This window comes from Trichechus manatus, unplaced genomic scaffold (assembly GCF_000243295.1).
Source record: "Trichechus manatus latirostris isolate Lorelei unplaced genomic scaffold, TriManLat1.0 scaffold00052, whole genome shotgun sequence".
NCBI classification, from domain to species: domain Eukaryota; kingdom Metazoa; phylum Chordata; class Mammalia; order Sirenia; family Trichechidae; genus Trichechus; species Trichechus manatus.
In genome coordinates, this window is record NW_004443988.1 from 5,798,526 (window position 1) to 5,821,763 (window position 23,238).

Below are 23,238 nucleotides of genomic sequence, written 5' to 3' on the forward strand. Positions count from 1 at the left end.
TGAGCACTGCTTTTGCTGTGTCCCAAAGGTTCTGGTAGGATGTGTTTTCATTCTCATTTGATTCTATGAATTTCTTTATTCTGTCCTTAGTTTCTTCTATAACCCAGTAGTTTTTGAGCAAGGTGTTGTTCAGTTTCCATGTGCTTAATTTTTTTTCCTTGCTTTTTCTGTTGTTGATTTCTACTTTTATGGCATTATGGTCACAAAAAGATGCTTTGCGATATTTCAATGCTTTGGAGTCTGTTCAGGCTTGCTTTATGGCCTAATATGTGGTCTATTCTGGAGAGTGTTCCATGTGTGTTGGAAAAGAAAGTATACTTGGCTGCTGTTGGGTGGAGTGTTAGGTATATGCCTATGAGATCAGGTTGGTTGATGGTAGCATTTGGATCTTCCGTGTCTTTGTTGAGCTTCTTTCTGGATGTTCTGTCCTTCCCCGAAAGTGGTGTGTTGAAATCTCCTAGTATTATTGTGGAGCTGTCTATCTCCCTTTTCAGTGCTGTTAGAGTTTATGTATTTTGGATCCCTGTCATTGTGTAAGTATTTATTATAGTTATGTCCTCCTGGTGTGTTGACCCTTTAATCATTATATCATGTCCTTCCTTATCCTTTGTGATGGATTTTACTTTAAAGTCTATTTTGTCAGAGATTAATATTGCCACTCCTGCTCTTTTTTGAGTGTTGTTTGCTTGATATATTTTCTTCCATCCTTTGAGTTTTAGTTTGTTTGTGTCTTTAAGTCTAAATTGTGTCTGTTGTAGGCAGCATATAGATGGATCTTGTTTTTTAATCCAATCTGCCACTCTCTGTCTTTATTGGTGCATTTAGTCCATTTACGTTCAGTGTGATTTTTGATAGGTATGAGTTTAGTGCTGTCATTTGATGTCTTTTTGTGTGTGTTGTTGACAGTTTCTTTGTTCCATTTAATTTTCTGTGCTGAGTCATTTTTCTTTATGTATTTTCTTTTCATCTTTTTCATTGTTGTTGATTTTGTATTTGCTGAGTCTTTATATTTTTCTAGTTTTTTATTTTGACTTGTAGGATTGTTAGTTTCCTTTGTGGTTACCTTAATATTTACCGCTATTTTTCTAAGTTTAAACCAGTCTTTTATTTCTTTCTATCACCTTGATTTCCTCTCCATGTGAAAAATCTATGTCTACATTTTTTAGTCCCTTTTTTTGTTTTAATGTTGTCACCTTTTACATATTGACATCTCTGTTTCCCTATTTTCAGTATTTTAGCTTTGATTTATTGTTGTGACTTCCCTGTCTTGGTTGATATCTGGTTGCTCTGTCCTGTGTTCTAGTCTTGGGTTGTTATCTGATGTTATTGATTATTTAACCAGAGGACTCTCTTTAGTATTTCTTGTAATTTTGGTTTGGTGGTTGCAAATTCCCTAAACTTCTGTTTATCTGGAAATGCCCTAATTTCACCATCATATTTGAGAGACAATTTTTCTGGATATATAATTCTTGGCTGGCAATTTTTTTCCTTCAAGGCTTTATGTATGTCATCCCATTGCTTTCTTGCCTGCATGGTTTCTGCTGAGTAATCCAAGCTTATTCTTATTGACTCTCCTTTGTAGATGCCTTTTTGTTTCTCCCTAGCTGCTCTTAAAATTCTCTCTTTATCTTTGGTTTTGCCAAGTTTGATTATAATATGTCTTGGTGACTTTCTTTTGGGATCTACCTTATGTGAGATTCAATAAGCATCTTGAATAGATAACTTCTCATCTTTCATGATATCAGGGAATTTTTCTGCCAACAAATCTTCAACAATTCTTTCTGTATTTTCTGTTATTCCCTCCTGTTCTGGTATTCCAGTCACTCGTAGATTATTCCTCTTGATACAGTCCCACGTAATTCTTAGGGTTTCTTCATTTTTTAAATTGTTTTATCTGATTTTTCCTCAAATAAGTTGGTGTCAAGTGCTTTATCTTCAATTTCACTAATTCTGACTTCTGCCACCTCAATTCTGCTCCTATGACTTTCTACTGAGTTGTCTAATTCTGATATTTGATTGTTAATCTTCTGGATTTCTGATCGCTGTCTCTCTACGGATTCTTGCAACCTGTTAAATTTGTCCTTATGCTCCTCTCTAATCTTTTTAAGTTTCTCTATTGTGAAGTCTCCATTTTGCCTAATTTCCTTCCTGATGTCTTGAAGAGTTCTGTATATTAATCTTTTGTATTCTGCCTCCAGTAATTCCAAGAAATTTTCTTCCTCCAGAAAATTTCTGGATTCTTAATTCTGGGAACTTGCTGAAGCCATCATGGTCTGCCTTTGTATGTGATTTGTTATCGACTGTTGTCTCCGAGCCATCAGTAAATTATTATATTTATTTATTTTATGTTTGCTTACTGTGTCCTAGCTTCTTGTTTTATTTTGTTTTGATATGCCCAAATAGGCTGCTCGTGTGAGCTAGCCCAGCCACCGGCAAACCTGAAGCTCCAATATTCTGCCACCAGGTGGCCAGACCTGCCACTAAGTGTGTGAGCCCAGGAGTCTGCCCACTCCTCCTGTATGGATTCAGCTCAGGTGTCCAGGTAGTCTGCCACCAAGTGTGTGGTGCAGGCTCTCACCTACAGTCCTAGACAGGCATGGGTGATTGGTGTAGGCGCAGACATCTGGCTGCAGCAGGGGGACACACACTGAGCAAGGCAGGGGGCTGGTGGCTGCCCCCAAGTGTCCAGAATGAAAAAGTGTCCCTGTTCCCTGGAGCACGTGGGTGGATGGGTTTTGCAGCTGGACTATGAGCACCCAGTGCTGTTGTCTGTAAGGACTGGGGGCACCTCTTGTTCTTGGGTCCCTGTCACAGGTGGCTAGGTGATGTGGGTGGAGCCACCAGTCCTCAGGTCCCTGATGTGGGGAGGTGAAGACCCTGCTTAATGGGCAGAGCAGTGTCATATGTCACAAACCTGCCACTTCACAGCTGAAACAGTTAAAGTTAGACTTCAGGTATATACCCTGTTGTACTGTGGTAATGAGGGCCTACGCTGTTGAAATGGGCCCACACAACTCTATGCAAGGGGAAGGGCACTGAAAGTCCGTGGATCCCTTATGCCTGTGCTTAGGCAAAAGAGCTGTGCCTACCCTGAGTTCCCGGCTTAGGGGAGCCAGCAGATTATTTTTCCCCCATTTGTTAATTTGTTCCCTCTCCAAGGCCAGGAGAATGGCTCAGGGCGCGTGATGGGTCCTACTTCTGGCCCAGGGGACTTGGCAGTTGCTGAAGCTGTCCTGGACCCAATGCAGAGCAGGGAGTGGGGAGGTAAATGGGAGAGAGGTTTTTCCCTAAGAGGGGTGTTTTTGATCCGTGCGGTAAGCCAGACGCAAGTACTTATCTTTCGCCTGCCTATCGAGGGCTCCTTCTCACTGGTTCTGGATGGCCGAGTAGAAGCCCTGCTGCTGGGTCTCTCCCAATGTGGAAAATGCCTCACGAGCACCACTGCTTGCCTGCCTCAACACGCACTCTGACCTGATCCTGGCTGAAGGGCCCCAGCTCCTGCTGGGTTAGGTTTGGTAACTCCTTGCTGTTTCCAAACCATCTCTCTCAGTCTGAGTCCTCAACTTTTCCTTTGATGTTCAGGGCTCCTAGACTGCCATATATGGTCGATTCACTGGTTTTTTCAGATCTTTATTGTAAGAGGGACCACAGGAAGCGTCTGACTACTCCGCCATCTTGTCCTCACCTCCTCATTTGATTTCTTGACTGCTGGTTTTATAGGTGTTGATTGTGGATCCAAGTAAAATGAAATCCTTGACAATTTCAAAATTATCTCTGTTTATCATGATGTTGCTTATTGGTCCAGCTGTGACAATTTTTGTTTTCTTTATATTGAGATGTAATCCATACTGAAGGCTGTAGTCTTTGACCTTCATCAGTAAATGCTTCAAGTCCTCGTTGCTTTCAGCAAGCAAGATGGTATCATAAGCACATCACAGATTGCTAATGAGTCTTCCTTCAAGACTGACCTCTCATTCTTCTTCATATAGTCCAGCTTCTCAGATTATTTGCTCGGCATACAGATTGAATAAGTGTAGTGGAACGATACAACCCTGACACACACCTTTCCTGATTTTAAACCACACAGTATCCCCTTGTTCTGTTCAATCAACTGCCTCTTGGTCTATGTGCAGGTTGTGCATAATTAAGTGTTCTGGAATTCCCATTCTTCGCAATGTTATTTGTAATTTGTCATGATCCACACAGTCGAATGCTTTGCTTAGTCAATAAAACACAGGTAAACATCTTTCTGGTGTTCTCTGATTTCAGCCAAGATCCATCTGGCATCAGCAATGATATCCATTGTTCCACATCGAATGACTGATGCTCGTATAATTTGTCTACAACCTTTTAGAAAAAAATGGAGCATATTTTTCCTCTACTTTTGGTTTCTCAAGAAGGGTCATCCAGGGCCAAGGTGCCTCACCTGCTGCCTTTGCCTCCTTGCGTGTGTGTAAGTATATGTCTCCTTGATGATCAGGCAAGCATCCAAATGGGCAATATCAACTGGTAGCTCCATTGCTTGGAACATGGCAACCACCCTGATGGCCAGGGACCAAGTGCCAGGCCCATCTTTATTCCTTGTAAAGTTCTGCAACGTGTCTTACCATGAGTAGCTGCTGGTAAATGCGGGGTGGGGTGCAAATGGTTTGCTCTGAACTACTAACTGAAAGGTCGGTGGTTCAAATCCACCTAGTGGTGCCATGGAAGAAAGTCCTGCCAATCTATTTCCGTGAGTTCACAGCCATTGAAAACCATATGGAGCTCAGTTCTACTATGAAGTACGTGGAGTCCCTGTCAGAATTGACTCCACTGAAATGGGTTTTTTAAATTTTATATATGAGGAAGCTGAGGCCCTGGGAGGTGAATGGCTTGCTTAGGAATGTGCAGTGGAGGGCTTCTGATACAGCAAACTTTCCAGTGAGGACAAGTGCCAGGTGGAAGCCAAATGTGTGAAGAGCGTGTGAGTGATGAATACTCTGGGTTTTTTCTCTTAGCATTTAGGGAACATTTCCCCCCAATTATTCAATTTTTAAGTTCCCAGGATAGGGACAGTTCACAGCCTTTTCTCCCTCATCTTCTTATGCTTTTCTAAATTTGCTGCAGAACACAGAGAGGGATAGAAGATAGGGAGAGTTCCTGCTTCCAGTATAATGTGTCTCTCCCTCCCTGTCTTCCTCTTGTTCTACCTCCCTTAATAATTTAGCCAGAAAGCTATTAGAAGGGCCCAAGCTAGGAGCGGGCCTCACCGAGCAGTGGCCTGGCAAGGGTCAGTGCCCATGTGGGGAGGACAGCTGAGTGGGCAACAGCCCTGTGGGGTTTAAGAGACTGGCCATTCCCAGGGCATTAGGCAAATAAGCAAACATACTGAGGTGAAAAAGGCCACGTTTCTCAGTGTAAAAGAGTTACAAATGTGAAAAACAGGAACTGGAATGAACCTTGTGCTAGTGGGTTGAAATTGAAGCAATCAGTGTGAATTCGTGGTGAGACAGGCAGATGTAAAAGTAAATACAATTGTAAAGTGTGTGTAGGTGTGTGTTATGGCTTGAATTGTGTCCCCCAAAAAAGTAACATTGAAGTCCTAAGCTGTTTGGAAATAAGGGTTTTCTTTTGTTATATTAATGAAGTCATGCCAGAATAGGACAGGTCCTAGTCCTAATCCTAAGTGGCATTTTATAAAAAAAAGAGAAAAAGCAGAATAGACACAAACACAGAGGGAGAAGAGACCATGTGAGGAACTGTCTTCAAGGCGCGGAATTCCCAGGAACACCCGGGGTACTGAGGAGCAAGAACCCTTCCCCAAAGTCCAGACCCTGATTTGGATTTATAGCCTCAGAACAAAGAGACGATACCTATCTGTTCTTTAACACCACTCAGGTTGTGGTGCTTTGCTATCGCTGCCCTAGGAGACTAGGGGAGTGTATATGCATGTATGTGTAAGTGTGTTTACACACATATATATTTCAGAGCTCTGTCACTGAGAGATTCTGGGAACAGAAACAGCATTAGCAATGCACACCATCCTCCACTTAAAGGAAACAGGGCTTCTTGGAGAAAGGACTGATTCCAGGGTTGGAGCAGGGAAGTATAAAATGAGTCTGGAGCATCTTTTTGTGCAAGAAAGTAAGGAAATGCTCAAAGAATGATGGTGAGGTTTCAGTAGGTCACAGAAGCCAGCTTGAAAGGACTGCACTTAACGAAATCTGGGATAACTTGAGCATCGAACAATGATGATAGTAATGGACTGTAACCCATTGAATAAAATAGGAACCCCTGAGTCCACGCTGATATAAAGAAATAAATGAACAAATAAACAGGAAGAAGAGAAAGCTGTTTCTGAAAAGTTAATGCAAACTAATAAATGTAGAAGAAATAATGGAATCAGAAAACCACTATTTAGCAACCATCATAGAAATAATTAACTCAGGCAAGAAACATCAATGGATGCTAAAGCTAGTGCGTGAAATTTAGATGAGGAGTGCAATTTACATATTCTCAAGATATTGCCTCACAAAATGCTTATTAATTACAAAGGGATAAAGTGTAACTTTACAGTGGAGAAGTCTGACAGACACCACCTTACTCAAGTGATTGAAGTTAACATCATCAGTAACGGGACAGTGACATCATGTGCCACCACGTGAGAAGACCACAGCATCACTTCTGTGCATCACCTGAGTCTAATTACGAGGAGACATCAGACAAACCTGAATCGATGGACAGTCTACAAATTAACTGCTCACTATGAGTCAGAATCAACGGCACATAACAACAACAATATTTAAAAAATGTTAAGGTCATAAAAGTCAAGAACAGACTGAGGAACTCTTCTAGATAGAAGAAAACTAAAGAGACATGATAATTGAAGGCAACTCGTGATCCTGGATTGGATCCTTTTGCTATAAATGTCATTTTGGGACAGTTGCCAATACTTGCATGGCATCTCTGCTTGAAGAATATATGCGAAACTATTCTTGCAACTTTTCTGTAAGTTTAAAATTACTAAAAATAAAAAAAATATCATAATCTCTGTCTGACTCTGACCAGTTGCTGTTGAGTTGATTCCAATTCATGGCAGCTCCAAGTGTTTCAGAGTAGAACTGTGCAACGTAGGATTTACAATGGCTGTGATTTTTTGGAGTCCTTTCTTCCAAGGTAGCTCCGAGGGAATTCAAACCATCAACCTTTCAGTTAGTAGCTGAGGCCTTAACCGTTTGTGACATCCAGGGACTCGAGTGTCTGACTCGTAGGTCCTTATTGCATTCCACTCCCATCTCGCCTGCTAACCCATTTTTGGGCCTTTTGAAAAATGACTTTCCTTTTCTGAGGCTACTTTTCCTCATTGCAAAACAAGACCTCTGGATATAACAAATAATCACTTCTGCTATTCTAGTCCAAACATGGTAGCACCCCACACGCCCCCCAACACCCTCCCCCAAGTTTGAAGAAGGCACATGTGGCTGAGCATAGGGGCTCCTAAGATGCCCTAGAGTGGCTTTAAGGTCCTCTGCCTCCACTGTCCTTGAGCACAATCTTGGTATTTACACAGGCAGACCACCCAATGCTGGTGCTGTTTGAAGGCCTGGGCTCACCGTGAGGGTGAGGGTGACTCTGAATCACAATTGGCTAGAAATGAGATTCTCATACTTTAATGAGTGTTCCTTGAAATCACCTGGGGGTGCTTATTTAAAACGCAGATCCCTGGTGTTATGGATTGAATTGTGCCCCCCAAAAATGTGTGTCAACCTTGCCAAGCCATGATTCCCAGTATTGTGTGATTGTGCACCACTGTCATCTGATGTGATTTTCCTATGTGTTGTAAATCCTACCTTTATGATATTAATGAGGGAGGATTAGAGGCAGTTATGCTAATGAGGCAGGACTCAATCTACAAGATTAGGTTGTGTCTTAAGTCAATTTCTTTTGAGATATAAAAGACAGAAACGAGCAGAGAGACAGGGGGACCTCATATCACCAATAAAGTAGTGCTAGGAGAAGAGCGCATCCTTCGGACCTGGGGTCCCTGTGCTGAGAAACTCCTAGTCCGGGGGAAGACTGATGACAAGGACCTCCCTCCAGAGCCCACAGAGAGAGAAAGCTTTCCCTTGGAGCTGACGCCCTGAATTTGACTTCTAGCCTACTAGACTGTGAGAGTAAACTTCTGTTTGTTCAAGCCATCCACTTGTGGTATTTCTGTTATAGCAGCACTAGATAATTAAGACAAACGGCAAATCTGCCTAATCCTGGTTTAAACACATAGGGGTTTATTTGCCCCACACTGTTAGAAGTTCAGAAGTGGACAGATTCGGCTGGTGCAGCAGCTCAAACCCCATCAGAGTCTTGACTCCCCTTTCTCTCCACACCATCAACCTTGACCCGCTGTGCTTGTGCTCATTGCCTCAGGTTGCAACGTGGCTGCCACTCCGTGAACAAGCCAGGTGCACTCCCTCCCTGGAGTCTTGCATTCTACTCTGCCTGAAGTCCTTTTCCTCCAGATATCTGCACGGTCCACTTCCTTACCTCCTTCAGGAATTTGCTCAGTAGTCACCCTCTCGGTGAGGGCTTTAAAACTGCAACACTCCACCCCTACCCCAAGTATCTGGAATGCTCCATCTTCCTTCTCTGTTTTATTTTCTTGACAGCACTTATCACCATCTGACATGCGATATGTTTTTCTTGTTTAATGTCTTTCCCCCAACCCTACAATGTAAACACCGTGAGGGCTGGGGCTTCTGTCTATTCTTTTCATGGTTGTATTCCCAGTACTTAGGTAGTACCTGGAATATCCGAGTAATAGGTGCTCAATAAATATTTGTTGAATGAATAAATAAATGCACTTCCAGGAAGTGCATTTGAGTTCTAGGCAGGAAGAAGAAAAGGGAAGAGCAGAAATGGGTGATGTCTATGTGAGGAAAGCAAAAACATTCCCAGAAACCCCAGCAGACTTCCACTTACACCTCCTTAGTCAAACCATATCATATGGTCACCCATTGCTGCAAGGGAGTCTGGGAATATGAATGTTTTTAGCTGGGCCCACTGTCCTCCTTAAGCAAAATCATTTCATAAGGAAGAAGGGAAGAATGGATATTGGAAAGGCAACCACATGGGTCCATTTTGGGGCTAATAAAGCTGAATCTCTGATGCAGGTGATCCTTGGACTACATTGTAAGAAAAACAGCTAGAGCCATAGAATGAGCCCAGACCCACATTTTCATAAGCCATCCTGGGGTGATGGATGCACTGGTCTTGGACATTTGTTATGCTGGCTTCCCAGAGCACACTCCACCTCTACTCGTACATCCATCATTTTTTTCTGAGAAATACCTGTATTTCCACTGCCCCCATACACATGGTTACAGCAGTAGGACTCTTGGAGGTCTTGTTCATATATCATGTTCCCACCCACCTGACCCAAACTGCTCAATCAGAGCCCCATTCCTGTGACTTTGGCATTGGAACTGAAATGTGAAGTCTCTCCTGATGGCTGGATCACGTAGATAGAGTGCTGCTGGCAGCCGGACCTTCTGCTTCATGAACTGGAGCAGCTGAGGAAAGAACACGAACCCCACACAGAAAGTGTGGTAAAAAGTCTTTGTGGTTGAGTCTCTGGTACTAGGTCATTCCTGAGGCCTGTACTGTCCTTGCCTTTGTTGGAGTCTGTGCCCTTATTTGTTCAGAACAACTTAAGCGAATCTTTGGTTGTGGCCAGGAGTTCTAATTCATACCCCAGCCCTGTGCTTCTGAGAAGAGAAAGAAGTGACTCTGGAGATCAGGGGCCCAGTCTTGGAGGAAGAAGTGAAACATGGCCATTTTCTTATCAACAAATTGGTCTTAGGAAAGACCCAAGGGAGAGTTCCTACCCTCTGGCTGTTGTCGTGGGACTCTAGAAAGCCACCTATCTTATATACCCTAGTGACCCACTGATAATGGGAAAAATGAGTGTTTTGTACACTAGGACCTCTAGGCTAAGGGTCTGGAGAGTTGGTTTTATTCCCAACCATGTACATTGAGATAAATACTCTGCCCCTCCATCTCTAGCTTTCACTACTTGTAAAACATGAAGGGTGCCCATTTGTTTTCCTGAGGTACAGGTAGGCTAGAGAAGCAGTATGGCTCAGAGGAAAAACAGATGGGCCTTAGAATCTGGAAGTCCAGCTTCATCACTAACTGTATGTCCTTAGCCAAGTTAGTTCATTTCTCTAAATCTCATCTGTAAACCGGTGGCAATAATTCCCACCTGGGGAGGATCACCTGCAATAGTGTGTGTAAAGCACCTAACACAACACCTGACAAATCCCTCTTAAACAGCACAACATCATTCCTGGCCATGCTAGATCTCAGTGCTAAGGCCTGGAGGAGAGGAAGGTAGCCCCTCCAGGAAGCTGTCAGTGCCAAAACAGCTGGCTCTCTGCAGTATTTTTTGCACCAGGCTAACCTCAGCACTCCCCTGGGAGTCGGAGTTGACAGCTTTGTTTGTTTTTTTAGCAATAACTGCTTTTCATTTTCTGTAAGATTTCCACTTTACAGGGAGCCAATAGCTAGAACCCAGAGGGAGGGAAGACAGACCCTTGGGAGAGAGACTAAGGGGAGGCTAGTCTTTTAATTCAGCACCCACAATATGCTAGGCACATCTATGTGCTTTAAACCAGTTGCCGTCAAGTCAATTCCAACTCATGGCAACCCATGTGTGTCAGAGTAGAGCTGTGCTCCATAGGGTTTTCAGTGGCTGATTTATTTTTTTTCAGAAGTAGATTGCCAGGCTTTTTTTTTTTTTTTCTGGGTGAAAATATATATATAAAAAACAAAGTCAAAAGAAAAAGGGTTTCATACAACACAGTGTCAAAAAGTAAAAGGAACACACTAAATGTAAAGTGGTGGCAAGTAAGTCCATAGCCTTTTGTGACAGGTCCTTTGTGATGGGTCCTTCCAGCCTCACTCAGGTTTCTTCTCCTTTGTTGTCTCAAGGTTATTTCCAGATGTGGTGACTTCGACAAGTCTCTCATGGGAAGGTGGGCAGATTTCAATCACTGGTTTCAGGATCCATCTGTCGCCAAGCCTTTCTTTTGAGGCTCCTCCAGGTGGACTGAAACCTCCGACCTTTTAGTTGCCAGCCAAGCGCTTTAACTGTTTGCACCACCCAGGGGCTCCCTATGTGCTTTGCATGCGTTATTTCCTGCTTTAATTACTTCTTGCTGATAAATGGAAGGACAGAGAGGCGTGCGGTATTGACAGCTAATCTGGATACCAACTAGGCAGTTCTGAAATCTGCTAATCAAAAAACTAAACCAGTTGCCCTCAAGTTGATCCTGACTCATGGTGACCCCATGTATGTCAGAGTAAGACTGTGCTCCGTAGGGTTTTCAGTGGCTGATTTTTCAGAAGTAGATCACCAGGCCTTTCTTCCAAGGCACCCCTGGATGGACTCAAACCACCAACCTTTTGGTTAGCAGCCAAATGCTTAACTGTTTGGGCCACCCAGGGACTCCTGAAATCTACTAAGAGCTCAGAATTAACTGGTTGGGGGCTGCAAGCCTAGAACATGTGCAGCTGCTACCTCAGCCCTGGCACAGACTTCAGACTAGGGCCTGGGACCTGTCCCTCAGTCCTGTTGGGCACACAGATCCCCTTTTATTAAGCAGCCAGTTCTTTTCCAAGGTGCTGATAACTGTAGCTAGGGCTCCAGAAACACTTGAATCCCTATGGGGCAAATGAGGAAGGAGAGAAGGAAGAAAATGAAAAAGGTAGGAAGAAAAAGAAGAATTAAGCAAAGAGAAGAGAAGAAAGGCAACCAACTCCATAATGATACTCATTCCTTTATTGTCGACTGTGTTAACTTGAACATGGCTGGGGCCTGCAGGTTGCTGGCAGCACCCAGTTGCGGGTGCATTTCAGCTCAACAGAGAGGTCTCCATCCTAAGCCAAGGGGACAGACGGTAATGTTTTTTTATATATATTTATATATTACATATGTCCGGTATAGTCATACATATAGAGTGACAAGAATGGGCCACTGCATTTTTAACTGTTGTCCTAAATAAAGACCATAGCAACAGACACGGAAATTTGGTCCTAATCAAGGCCCTTATTTTGTCAATCAAATGTCTGGTACATCAAAAGGAAAAGGAGGAGGAAAGAGAGAGACTGAGATCCAGCCACCCGCAGTGGCCCTGCTCCCAGTATATCTTAGGATGAGTGTGGAGTATCCCCTGTGGAGGTAAACACACACACAAACACACACACACATACACACGTACACAAAGCCGCAGGCAGGAGTTCCTCCTCAAACCACACCTCAGGCCCAGACCTCAGACTGGGAGTGGTGAAGCTGGGAATATTGTGCTATAAGACTGTGAGGAACGAGTGAACAGACAATGTACAATCAATGTATCCGAGTGATGAATGGGGATGACATGTGCTGCTTCATCCACAAAAGAGACAGAGGTCAGCGGGAGAGGCTGCTCGACACAGCCATGGCAGTCCCTCTGCGAGCAGGCCACCTGGGGCATTTTATACACAACTCCTGTCCCAGCCACAGCCAAACCTCTCATCTGACTCCTGAGTCTCAAATAATCCCTTGGGCTCTGATGAAAAATGTAATTTCTTTGGAGGACAGGAGCAAATGGCAATGGAGTTGCCCAACCACATAGTCCAGTGATGACAGTAGAAATGATAGCATTGCTGAGCTAAACAAAACCAAACCTTAATCCTCTGAGCCAAACTTGAGCTGTGTAAGAAGGGCTCATTTCCTGATGTAAAGAGAATCACCAGGTAATCAGCCCCCACTTCTACCACCCACACATCAAATTTCAGTAGATCTGTCAGTCTCATGTCCTTACCCCAAAGATGAAATTCCTCATATTCAGGGATCTGGAGACTCCTGCTATTTTGGCATTTTGAAATTCTAAATCACTTGTTTGCTTTCATAATTACCCCTTCCCCCTTCAACCAAGATATGCACTTATAAGACAAAGAAAATTAATCTTTTTTTAAAATAGAAATTTAGTTATCACTTCAGATAGCAGGAGACATTTTGGGATGTCACAAAGGGAAGTGAGGAATACTGCCTTACAGATGAAATTGCACAACTGCTGAAAAAGTGCATTTTCCAACAAAATAAGTGTCCCCAAAAATTTGATTCAGAAACAGGGGTAACAGGCAAAGCTGACAAAGATTGTGCCTGGGTCTCTTTCTCCTGTGTGAAATGAGGAGGAAAAGCAACAGATTTAGATACCTTTGTTGAGCCAGGGGTAGAAAGACACTGATCCTTTCCACTATGAACTGGGATCCAGGTAGCTGCAGGGAAGGAAGAGCAAAGCAGGAAGGAGCATCCTCTCAAAAATGGGAGTCAGCTTGATCTCTTGCTGACCAAAGTGACTCCTCAGAGGGGAAGAAACAAAGGGACCCATAAGAAGGACTTTCCTTGAAGACCATCCAGCTTGTCTCAATTACTATTCCAATTTCTGCAGGTCTGGAGGAGGCAGCAAATAGTTAGTTTGAAATTCCCACCCAGGAGTTGGGAAGGTGGGAAGGAAGCAGAGTTTAAGAAGCCGTGACTGAGTTCTTGCCAAAACTGAAGGGCCTGGGCTGTGCCAGTGAGGCCACTTAAGTCCTTGAAAAAGAGCTGAGCGGCGGAAAGAGGCTGTCTGGGCCCCAGAAAGTGGAGAGCAGGGCTCTCTCCACTGAGAGCATAGGCCCAATGCTGTCAGGACATCTCTTGTCCTCAGTGGACACCCAGCATTTTTCTAGTCCCGGGAAGTGCTTAGGACCTGCTCACTGTCAGTGTAGAAGGAGATGGAAATTGTGGAGTAGGACAGGTAGAAGACATACTCTCTTCTCAGGCACTGGCCACCTTCACTTCTGGGGCAGCTGAAACGGGGAGGAGCTTGAAGTCTGACTGAGGGTCCAAAGTCAGAAGAAAATGAGGCTACGCAGTGACCACTGTAGGCCCAGACAGCTCAGGTGAGGGCATCTCCCCCATACTAACTGAGCTCCATGAATAAATAACATGAATTAAATAAAGGAGGCTAAGAAGAGCAGACAGAGGCACTGTCTGCCTGATTCTCACCCCTTCACACATACACACACATACACATGCACACACACACACACACACACACACCAAGTGGCAGATGAGATGATCCAGGGTTGACTGCCCCGTCCCTAGAGTCTGTTGGATGGGCAGCCTGACCAGGAAGGTTGTCACTCGTGTTCTAGTACTGTCGTGGGGTGCAGAGAAGCGGAGGCCAGCGAGGCATGTGTGGTAGAGGATGGAGGCCGCTGAGAACTCTGACACCTGCAGGGGGTGGGGACAAGGTGTGGTGAAGGAGAGGTTAGGCAAGTGCAGGAAACAGAAAAGTGAGGTCTTTCCTTCCCCTCATCCTCTTGCTGTAGGAACTTCTCCCCCACAGCCCCAGTCATCACCCTATCTCCGGCCCTTTGGGTACAACCAACACCCTCTTCAGCCTCAACAAGTCCATGGAGTTCCCCTGCCTCCTAAGCCCGATGTTCACCCAGACCATGGTGATACTAACCAGGATCTGGACTTTCGGACTTTAGAGGTGGAAGGTCTTTCGAGAAAGCTGTCCAACCGCATGAGCCTCTCCATATGTAGTGCACGGGGGTCTTGTTCTTGGTCATGAGAGAATTCCATCTCGAAGACAGCTGGAGGGGACACGTCCAACTCCAAAAACATTATGTTTTCAGCCTGTGGTGGAAATATCATATCAGACATGAGCAGAGTCCCTGATGACTATACCTTCTAGGCACTCGGTAAATATTGCGTATAGTGAGGGGATGACGTAGTAAGAGGAAGCAGAAGCTGGGATCATTGCCTCCCTTGAACTCGACCTCCCCTCCCCTCTCCCATTTCCCAGCTTCTTACCCTGTATCTGGGGTGGGACCCCATTGCCATGGCAACCCGAGCATACTGGCTGATAGGCCTCTTGTAGCCCACTGCAGAAGTTGGCCGCTTCTTCATTTGGCTGTTACTGCTGTAGGAAAGAGGCTGTATTAGAATAGTTTTCCTTGGAAAACAAAGAAAAAATGATATCACAAGGAATTAAGTATCATTCAGGTAGCCAGGAGGCCCTGCAGATCACAGGTTCTGAAATTTTTTCTTCTCCTTGCTCTCATATGACCTGACAACTAAAACTGGCATGACACAAAGAAGCACATATTTCTTCACCCCTGTTGCTCTAATTTTTTTCCACAGTAAAGAGGGCTTATTGAAGGCTGGGATGGAGAAAGGGAATCCAATATCTTTTAGCTTTCAGATTCATATACTGACTTCACACACTACAAAAAACTGTTGCTGATTGGTGACTTTGCTTTTCATTTTCCTTCATGGGATGCAGAATAAGAAAATGGTTAAAAACTCAGGCTTGAAATGCGGGGGTCCAAGAATAGCCAAAACAATCCTGAAAAAGAAGAACAAGATTGGAGAACTCACACTACCTGATTTCAAAGTTTACTACAGAGCTACAGTAATCAAGACACTGTGGTGCAGGCATAGGATAGGCATATAGATCAATGGAACAGAATTAAGAGTCCATAAATAAACCATTACATTTATGGTCAACTAATTTTAGACAAGGATGCCAAGACAATTCAATAGGGAAAGAATAGCTTTTATCATCAAATGATGCTGGATAGTCACATGCAAAAGAATGAAGTTACACCATATATAAAAAGTAACTCAAAAATGGATCATAGACTTAAATGTAAAAGCTAAACATATAAAACTCTTAGAAGAAAACATTGGAGTAAATCTTCATGACCTTGGAATAGGTAATGGTTTCTTAGATACAACCTCGAAAGCACAAGCAACAAAAGAAAAAAATAGATAAACTGAACTCCATCAAAATTAAAGACTTTGTACTTCAAAGAATACTACCAAGAAAGTGAAAATATAACCCACAGAATAGGAGAAAATATTTGCAAATCATGTACCTAGTAAGTGACTTGTATCCAGAATATATAAAGAACTCTTACAAATTAACAATAAAAAGACAAATAACCCAATTTAAAGATGGGCGAAGGCTTTGAATAGACACTTCTCCAAAGAAGATATAAACATTGCCAATAAGTGCATAAAAGATGCTCAACGTTATTAGTCATTAAAAAAATCTGTTGCCGTTGAGTCGATTCCGACTCATAGTGACCCTATAGGACAGAGTACAACTGCCCCATGGGGTTTCCAAGGAGTGGCTGGTGGATTCAAACTGCCGCCTTTTGCTTAGCAGCCAAACGCTTATCCACAGCACCACTAGGGCCCGAAAACCAAACCGGATGCCATCAAGTCGATTCTGACTCATGGTGACCCTTAGGGAAATGCAAATCAAAACCACAAAGAAATTCTATTTACAATAGCATCTAGAGGAATAAAATACCTGGGAATAATTTTAATAAGGGAGGTTAAAAGACTTGTATACTGGAAACTGCAAAACACTGCTGAAAGAAATTAAAGAAGATCTAAATAAATGGAAGGACATTCCATGTTCATGGATAGAAGACTTAATATTGTTAATATATCAGTACTACCAAAGTGATCTACAGATTCAACATAATTCCTATCAAAATTCCAACAGCCTTCTTGCAGAAATGAAAAAGCCAGTCCTCAAATTTATATGGAATTTCGAGGGGCCTGAATAGCCAAAACAATCTTGAAAAAAAGAACAAAGCAGGAGGACTCACACTACCCAATTACAAAACGCACTATAAAGCCACAGTAATCCAAACAGTCTGGTACTGGTATAATAACAGACATATAGACCAATGGAATAGAATTTGAGTCCAGAAATAAACCTATACATCTATGACCAACTGGTTTTCAAGGGGGCTGGCTTAGTTCTCTAGTGCTGCTATAATAGAAATGCCATAAGTGGATCACTTTAACAAACAGAAATTTATTCTCTCACAGTCTAGGAGGCTTGAAGTCCAAATTCAGGGTGCCAGCTCCTGGGGAAGGCTTTCTCTCTCTGTTAGTTTTGGAGGAAGGTCCTTGTCGTCAATCTTCCCCTTGTCTAGGAGCTTCTCAGTGCAGGGACCTCAGTTCCAAAGGACATGCTCCACTCCTGGCACCTTTCTCATGGGTATGAGGTCCCTCTCCTCTCTTGCTTCTCTCTTTTATATCTCAGAAGAGATTGACTCAAGATACAACCTAATCCTGTAGATTATGTCCTGCCTCATTAACATGACTGCCTCTAATCCTGCCTCAACAACATCATAAAGGATTTATAACACATAGGATAAAAACATCAGATCATAAAATGGAGGACAACTACACAGTACTGGGAATCATGGTCTAGCCAAGAAGAGACACATTTTTGGGGGACACAATTTAATTCATAACATTCCACCATTTGGCCCCCCAAAATTCATGTCCTTGCCACGTGTAAAACACACTCACCCCATCATATCATCCCAAAAGTCTTAAATCAACTCCAAGTCCAAATTCTATCCTGGGACAAAATTCCTCTTCATCTGTGAAATCTAGAATACAAGTTAACTGCTTCCAAAGTACAATGGTGGAACAGGCACAAGCCAGACATTTCCATTACAAATTGGAGAAACTGGAGGAAAAAATGGGATAACAGGCACAAAGCAAGTCAGCAGAACACATTACATTAGCTCTCAAGGCTTGAAAATAATCTTCTGTTCTTTGAGACCATCTAGGCAATGGCCCTGCCCTTCAGACTGTGGGTGTTGGCCAGACTGTCTGGATTCTTGGCCCTGGGCTTCAACTCCACCTTCCAGGTCCGCTGGAATGGCAACTCTCTTCTCTTGGCTTTGGGTAGCCACATTTTGCTAGACTGTCTGAGCGGCAAACCCACCCCCTTGGCCCCAGCAGGCCCTGTTCTACTGCCCCCTGGGCATGGCAGCCCCACCCCCTCAGCTTTGGGCAGCAGATCTGGCCCCATCCCACTGGCACTTGTGAAAGGCAGCCCCAGTCTAGAACCAAGTTGGTGAAGCTCTGACTCTTTGAAATCTAGGAGGCTGTGGTCCCACCGTTTGAGACTCAGCAGGTGGTGATTCTATCTTTTGAGACTCCAGAGGTCATGGCCATACACACTGAGACTGAGGTAGCTCTGCATCCCATGATCCTTGTCTCTTCAGCCTCTGCTTCCTGGTTCCTTGGCCTCTTGACCCCTCGGCCCTTGGGCCCGCCCAGTGTCTGCCCTGCTCAGGCAAGTGTTCCAAAGCTCTTCAGCTCTACCGGTAAGTGCCTGGAGGCACCCCACTCTGCCAGTAAACCTCAGCTGGAAGGCACTCAGCTCTCTTGCTCCATGCGTCAGCAAGCCTAGCTTCACCATTAAGTGCCCAGAGGCACCCCACTCGCCAGGAAGCCTCCTGTGCAAAGGCACTCAGCTCTCTCACTACGTGGTTCGGCTCCTGTGCCATCTTGAGCTGGTCTCCTGGTTCAGCTGCTGCCATTCTTTGCCGCTGCTTCTAGCCGTCTGCACCATCTCCTGTGTTACAGCTCTCCTCACTTCTGAGTCCTCACCAGAATTGTTTTTGATGTCCATAATTCCACCAACAGTCCCTTCAAGGCAATCTAGGCTTTTACTATTAGGCACTTTAAAACTCTTCCAGCCTCTACCCATTACTCAATTCCAAAACTGCTTCTACATTTTAGGTATCTGCTAGAGCAGCACCCCACTCTAGCGGTACCAAATTCTGTCTTAGTTATCTAGTGCTGCTATAACAGAAATACCACAAGTGGATGGCTTTAACAAACAAATTTATTCTCTCACAGTCTGGGAGGCTAGAAGTCCAAATTCAGGGCACCAGCTCCCGGGGAAGACTTCCCCTCTCTGTTGGTTCTGGGGGAAGGTCCTTGTCATCAATCTTCCCCTGGTCTAGGAGCTTCTTAGTGCAGGGACCTCAGTTCCAAAGGACACGCTCTGCTTCTGGCACTTCTTTCTTATTGGTTTGAGGCCTCCTCTCTGCTTGCTTCTCTCTTTCATATCTCAAAAGAGATTGACTCAAGGTACAACATAATCCTGTAGATTGTGTCCTGCGTCATTAACATAACTGCCTCTAATTGAAAATCATAAAATTTTTATGATTAAAAATTTAATCCCTGTTAAAATCATAGAGGATTTACAACACATAGGATAAATATATCGGAGCACAAAATGGGGGCAACCACACAATACTGGGAATCATGGCCTTGCCAAGAAGACACTCATTTTGGGGGGACACAAGTCAATCCATAACAGGGGCTAAGTCCATGCAATGGGTAAAGAATAGTCTCTTCTATAAATGGTGATGGGACAACTGGATCTCCACATGCAAAAAGAATGAAGCTAGACCCATACCTCATACCGTATATGAAAATTAAATCAAAGTGGATCAACAACCAAATGTAAGGATTAAAACCTTAAAACTCTTAGAACAAAACATAGGGGTAATGCTTCGGGACCTAGTTTTTGAAAAGGGATTCTTAGATATGACACCACAAGCACAATCAACATAAGACAAACTAGATAAATCTGACTTCATCAAAATTAAGAATTTTTGTGCATCAAAGAACTTTACCATGGAAGTGAAGAGACAACTTACAGGATGGGAGGAAATATTTGGGAACTATATATCTGACAAGGGTTTACTGTCTAGAATATATAGAGAATTCCTACAACTCAACAATAAAGACAAACAACCCAATCGAAAAATGGGCAAAGGACTTAAATAGACATTTCACCAAAGAAGATACACAAATGGCCAATAAGCACATGAAAAGATGTTGAATGTCATTACTCATTAGACTTTTTGTTTTTGCTATTACATACAGTGCTGCTGTGAACATTTCTGTACAGGTATCTTCATGTATGTGTTCAAAAGGAATGGAATTGTCGAGCTGCAGGATATGTGCATTTTCAACTTCACTAGATACTGCCAAATTGCTTTCAAAGTGGTGATACTTATTTCCACTCCTGCCAATGTATGAAAGTTTCTGTTGCTGTATATCCTACCTAACCAATGGTATGTCAGGCTTTCTTCTTTCAGCCAATTTGATGAGTGTGATGTATTACTTTTATTATCTAAAACTAATTTAAAAAACTGAGAAAGGAAAGAAAACAAGAAAGCTGTTTCCATTTTTAAAAACAACACAAGTTTTGGAGTGAGGCAGACCTGAGTTTGAATGCTGGCTCTGCCCTTTAAAGGTTTGTTACCTGTGTTATGGATTGAATTGTGTCCCCCCAAAATGTGTGTCAACTCGGCTAGGCCATGATTCCCCGTATTATGTGGTTGTCCTCCATTTTGTAATCTGATGTAATTGTCCTCTGTGTTGTAAATCCTAATCTTTGCCCGTGGTTAAAGAGGCAAGATCAGGTTATGTTAAACAGGATTAGGGTGGGATGTAGCACCCTTTCTCAGGTTACAGGCCTGATCTGATGTAAGAGGAGTTTCTCTAGGTTGTGGGCTGCATCACCTTTTATCTTACAAGAGATAAAAGAAGAGAGAAGCAAGTAGAGAGATAGGGACCTCCTACAATCAAGAAAGAAGTGCCAAGAGCAGCATATCCTTTGGACCCGGGGTCCCTGGGCTGAAAAGCTCCTAGACCAGGGGAAGGACTTTCTCCCAGAGCTGACAGAGAGACAAGGCCTTCTCCTAGACCTGGCATCCTGAATTCGGACTTCTAGCCTCCTAAACTGTGAGAGAATAAATTTCTGTTTGTTAAAGCCATCCACTTGTGCTATTTGTTATAGCAGCACTAGATAACTAAGACACCTTGGGAAGTGGCTTGATATCTCTGTGCCTCAGATATATAATCCACGTCACATAAAATTGTTGAGAAAGATAACAAGATAGGCGCTTAGCACAGTACACTGTAAAAGGTTCAACACACGGCAGATGTGACTACAGGCAGTCCCTGGGTTACGAACGTCTGACTTCCTTCTGACTTGTGGACAACTCATGCTTGCCCTTTAATGTTAAGTACATTTGTCCTCACTTTGAAATGACTGAACCAACCCCTACTAAACCCACCGCCATTGAGTCGATTATGACTCATAGTGACCCTATAGGACAGAGTAGAACTGCCCCATAGGATTTCCAAGGCTGTAAATCTTTCTGGAAGCAGACTACCACATCTTTCTCCTGCAGAGCGGCTGGTGGGTTTGAACTGCTGACCTTTCAGTTAGCAGCTGAGCGCTCAACCACTGTGCCACCAAGGCTCCTTTTTTCTTGCACTAAAGTAAGGCTGAATAAGAACCTTATGCACTTGTTCCAACTTACCTACAAATTCGACTTAAAGACACTCTTAGGAAAGGATCTTGTTTGTAACCTGGGGACTGCCTGTATTATTTATTCTCAATTCCACTTGCTAATTTCAAGTGGGGATACAAGTGAGCAATGAGAAAAGCCAAAAGGCAGACAGTTGGAAGGCAGAAGAGAAGAAGCAGGCCGAATAACTCACGGATAGGACGCTCTGTCCTTGAACAGTAGAACAAGCTGTGCAGGAGCCAACAGAACAATGTCTGTTGTCTGCAGAGGGGAGTGACCAGACAACATTCCATGGTCCATTTCATCAAGCATATAAAAGAGTGCTGGGCCCCAATGGGGGATCTCTGCTGACTCCTCTTTATAAATGTAAACAAGGAAGGACAAAGCCGCAGGAGCCTACAGGATGAGGGGGCGGCTGAGCACAAGGAGAGGCAGCTCTCCTACATGCTGGCGGAAAGGCAGGGCCACCCCTCTAAGTTGAAAATCAGGAAATGATGACTTATCACTTAGAAAGCGCTTCTACACATCTCATTTGGACTTTACAACAACTTCCGAAAGTGTAGACAGAGCAGGCAGGGAGGCTGAGGCTCAGAAAACTGAGTGCCTTTTGCATCTGATTAGGAAGAGACTCGGAATCTGAACCTTTCTGAATAGTCTTTTCATGATGGTGTACTGTTTCTATGTCTCTTATGATGGTACTTGGGTGGCGCAAGAGGTTTGCGATCGGCTGCTAACCTAAAGGTTGGCAGTTCAAACCCACCCAGTGGCACCATGGAAGAAAGGTCTGCTGATCTGCTTCCATAAAGTTTACAGCCAAGAAAATCCTATGGGGCAGTTCTAGTCTGTAACACATGGAGTCGTCGTGAGTCAGAATCAACTCAACAGCAACAGGTCACTGTTTCTCAGGAACACACAGGAATGGTCTCAGGCCAAAGAGCCCCCTGAAGGCGGCAGGCCCTGGGAACCAGGACAGGGGGATGGAGCTGGGTGAGCAGGGCAGCAGATCAGTGTGAGCTGGCAGCCTGACCCAGTGAAGCGGCCAGGGCTATTCTGGGTGGCATGTGGGTAAGAAAAGGGGTCTGGGGGAGGGGAGTCTGTAATTGGGACACCAAATCTTCCCATCTACTCCCTCTTTTGCCCCAGGCCTACTTTCCATGATTGATCCCTTCTCAATAGTGAGCAGGTTGTGGCTGACAGCCCAGAGCTGAGGCCCGGCTGTGCATTTACCCACCCCTCCCACAGAGACCCAGGACAACAGTTCTCACGTGCTTGGCAGATCCTAAGAGTTCTCCTAGGGCCCTTCCTCCAAAGTCTTGGCTGCTACCATAATGTCTTTTCCCCTTAATATCAAGAAGTAATCTCTCATCTCCCTCTTAAGGGTTGCCACCATTCTCATGACTGGCTCTGTGTGATCTCATCACCCCCTTTCCTCTCCTGTTCTGAAAACAGGCTTTCAACACTATAGGTGTATCCTCTTTCCAGACCCTCACCCACCACGGACTTTTCTCTGTGCTTCTACAGCTCCCAGAAGGCCAGCTGCCACCTTGCACTTGTATGTCTAAACTCTCACTCTTTCTTTTCACTCATCTTCCCGCCTCTCCACATTCTGCCTGAGAAGGCTGAAACTTCTCCCTGTTTCAGATTCTCTTCAATTCTCACAGGCCTGTGAAGAAATCTAGGGACTCAACCCAGAACTGAGAATGTTTCTACTGAGGTCAACTTTGCCCCTGTAATGAAACCAGTTTAACTTTCTTTCCTGATTCTATTTATGTTCTCTCTTTAAACTTGGAAGCAGTCTGGGGAAAAAAAAAAAACCTAAAACAAAAACAACAAACCAAACTTCTCTTCTATGGCATTTGTAAGGGATGGCACCAGACTAGTTTCTCTGGAGTCTCCATAATTATAATTGGCTTATCGATATGACTGCAACCATTTATTGATCATCTCCTCTGTGCCAGGCACCGGCCTGGGACTTAACACACATTATCTCATTTCAACCTCAATAACTAT

The 23,238-nt window shown here is 43.9% G+C and overlaps 1 protein-coding gene across 2 annotated transcripts in view; it reads right to left on the minus strand.

Moving 5' to 3' along the window:
• Positions 1–11,813: 11,813 nt before the first annotated feature.
• KIF3C (kinesin family member 3C) overlaps positions 11,814–23,238 on the minus strand; it is a 42,098-nt gene continuing 30,673 nt past the window's right edge. The window contains exons 6-8 of one of the 2 annotated variants that reach the window (XM_023732426.1): positions 14,882–14,987; positions 14,532–14,704; positions 11,814–14,293 (exon numbers count right to left, since the gene is read on the minus strand). In XM_023732426.1, coding sequence (XP_023588194.1) covers positions 14,200–14,293; positions 14,532–14,704; positions 14,882–14,987 — 373 coding nt within the window. In that variant the 3' untranslated portion in view covers positions 11,814–14,199. Of the gene's footprint in view, positions 14,294–14,531; positions 14,705–14,881; positions 14,991–23,238 lie in introns of both variants that reach the window. The other variant, XM_004377582.2, reaches the window with a different exon arrangement.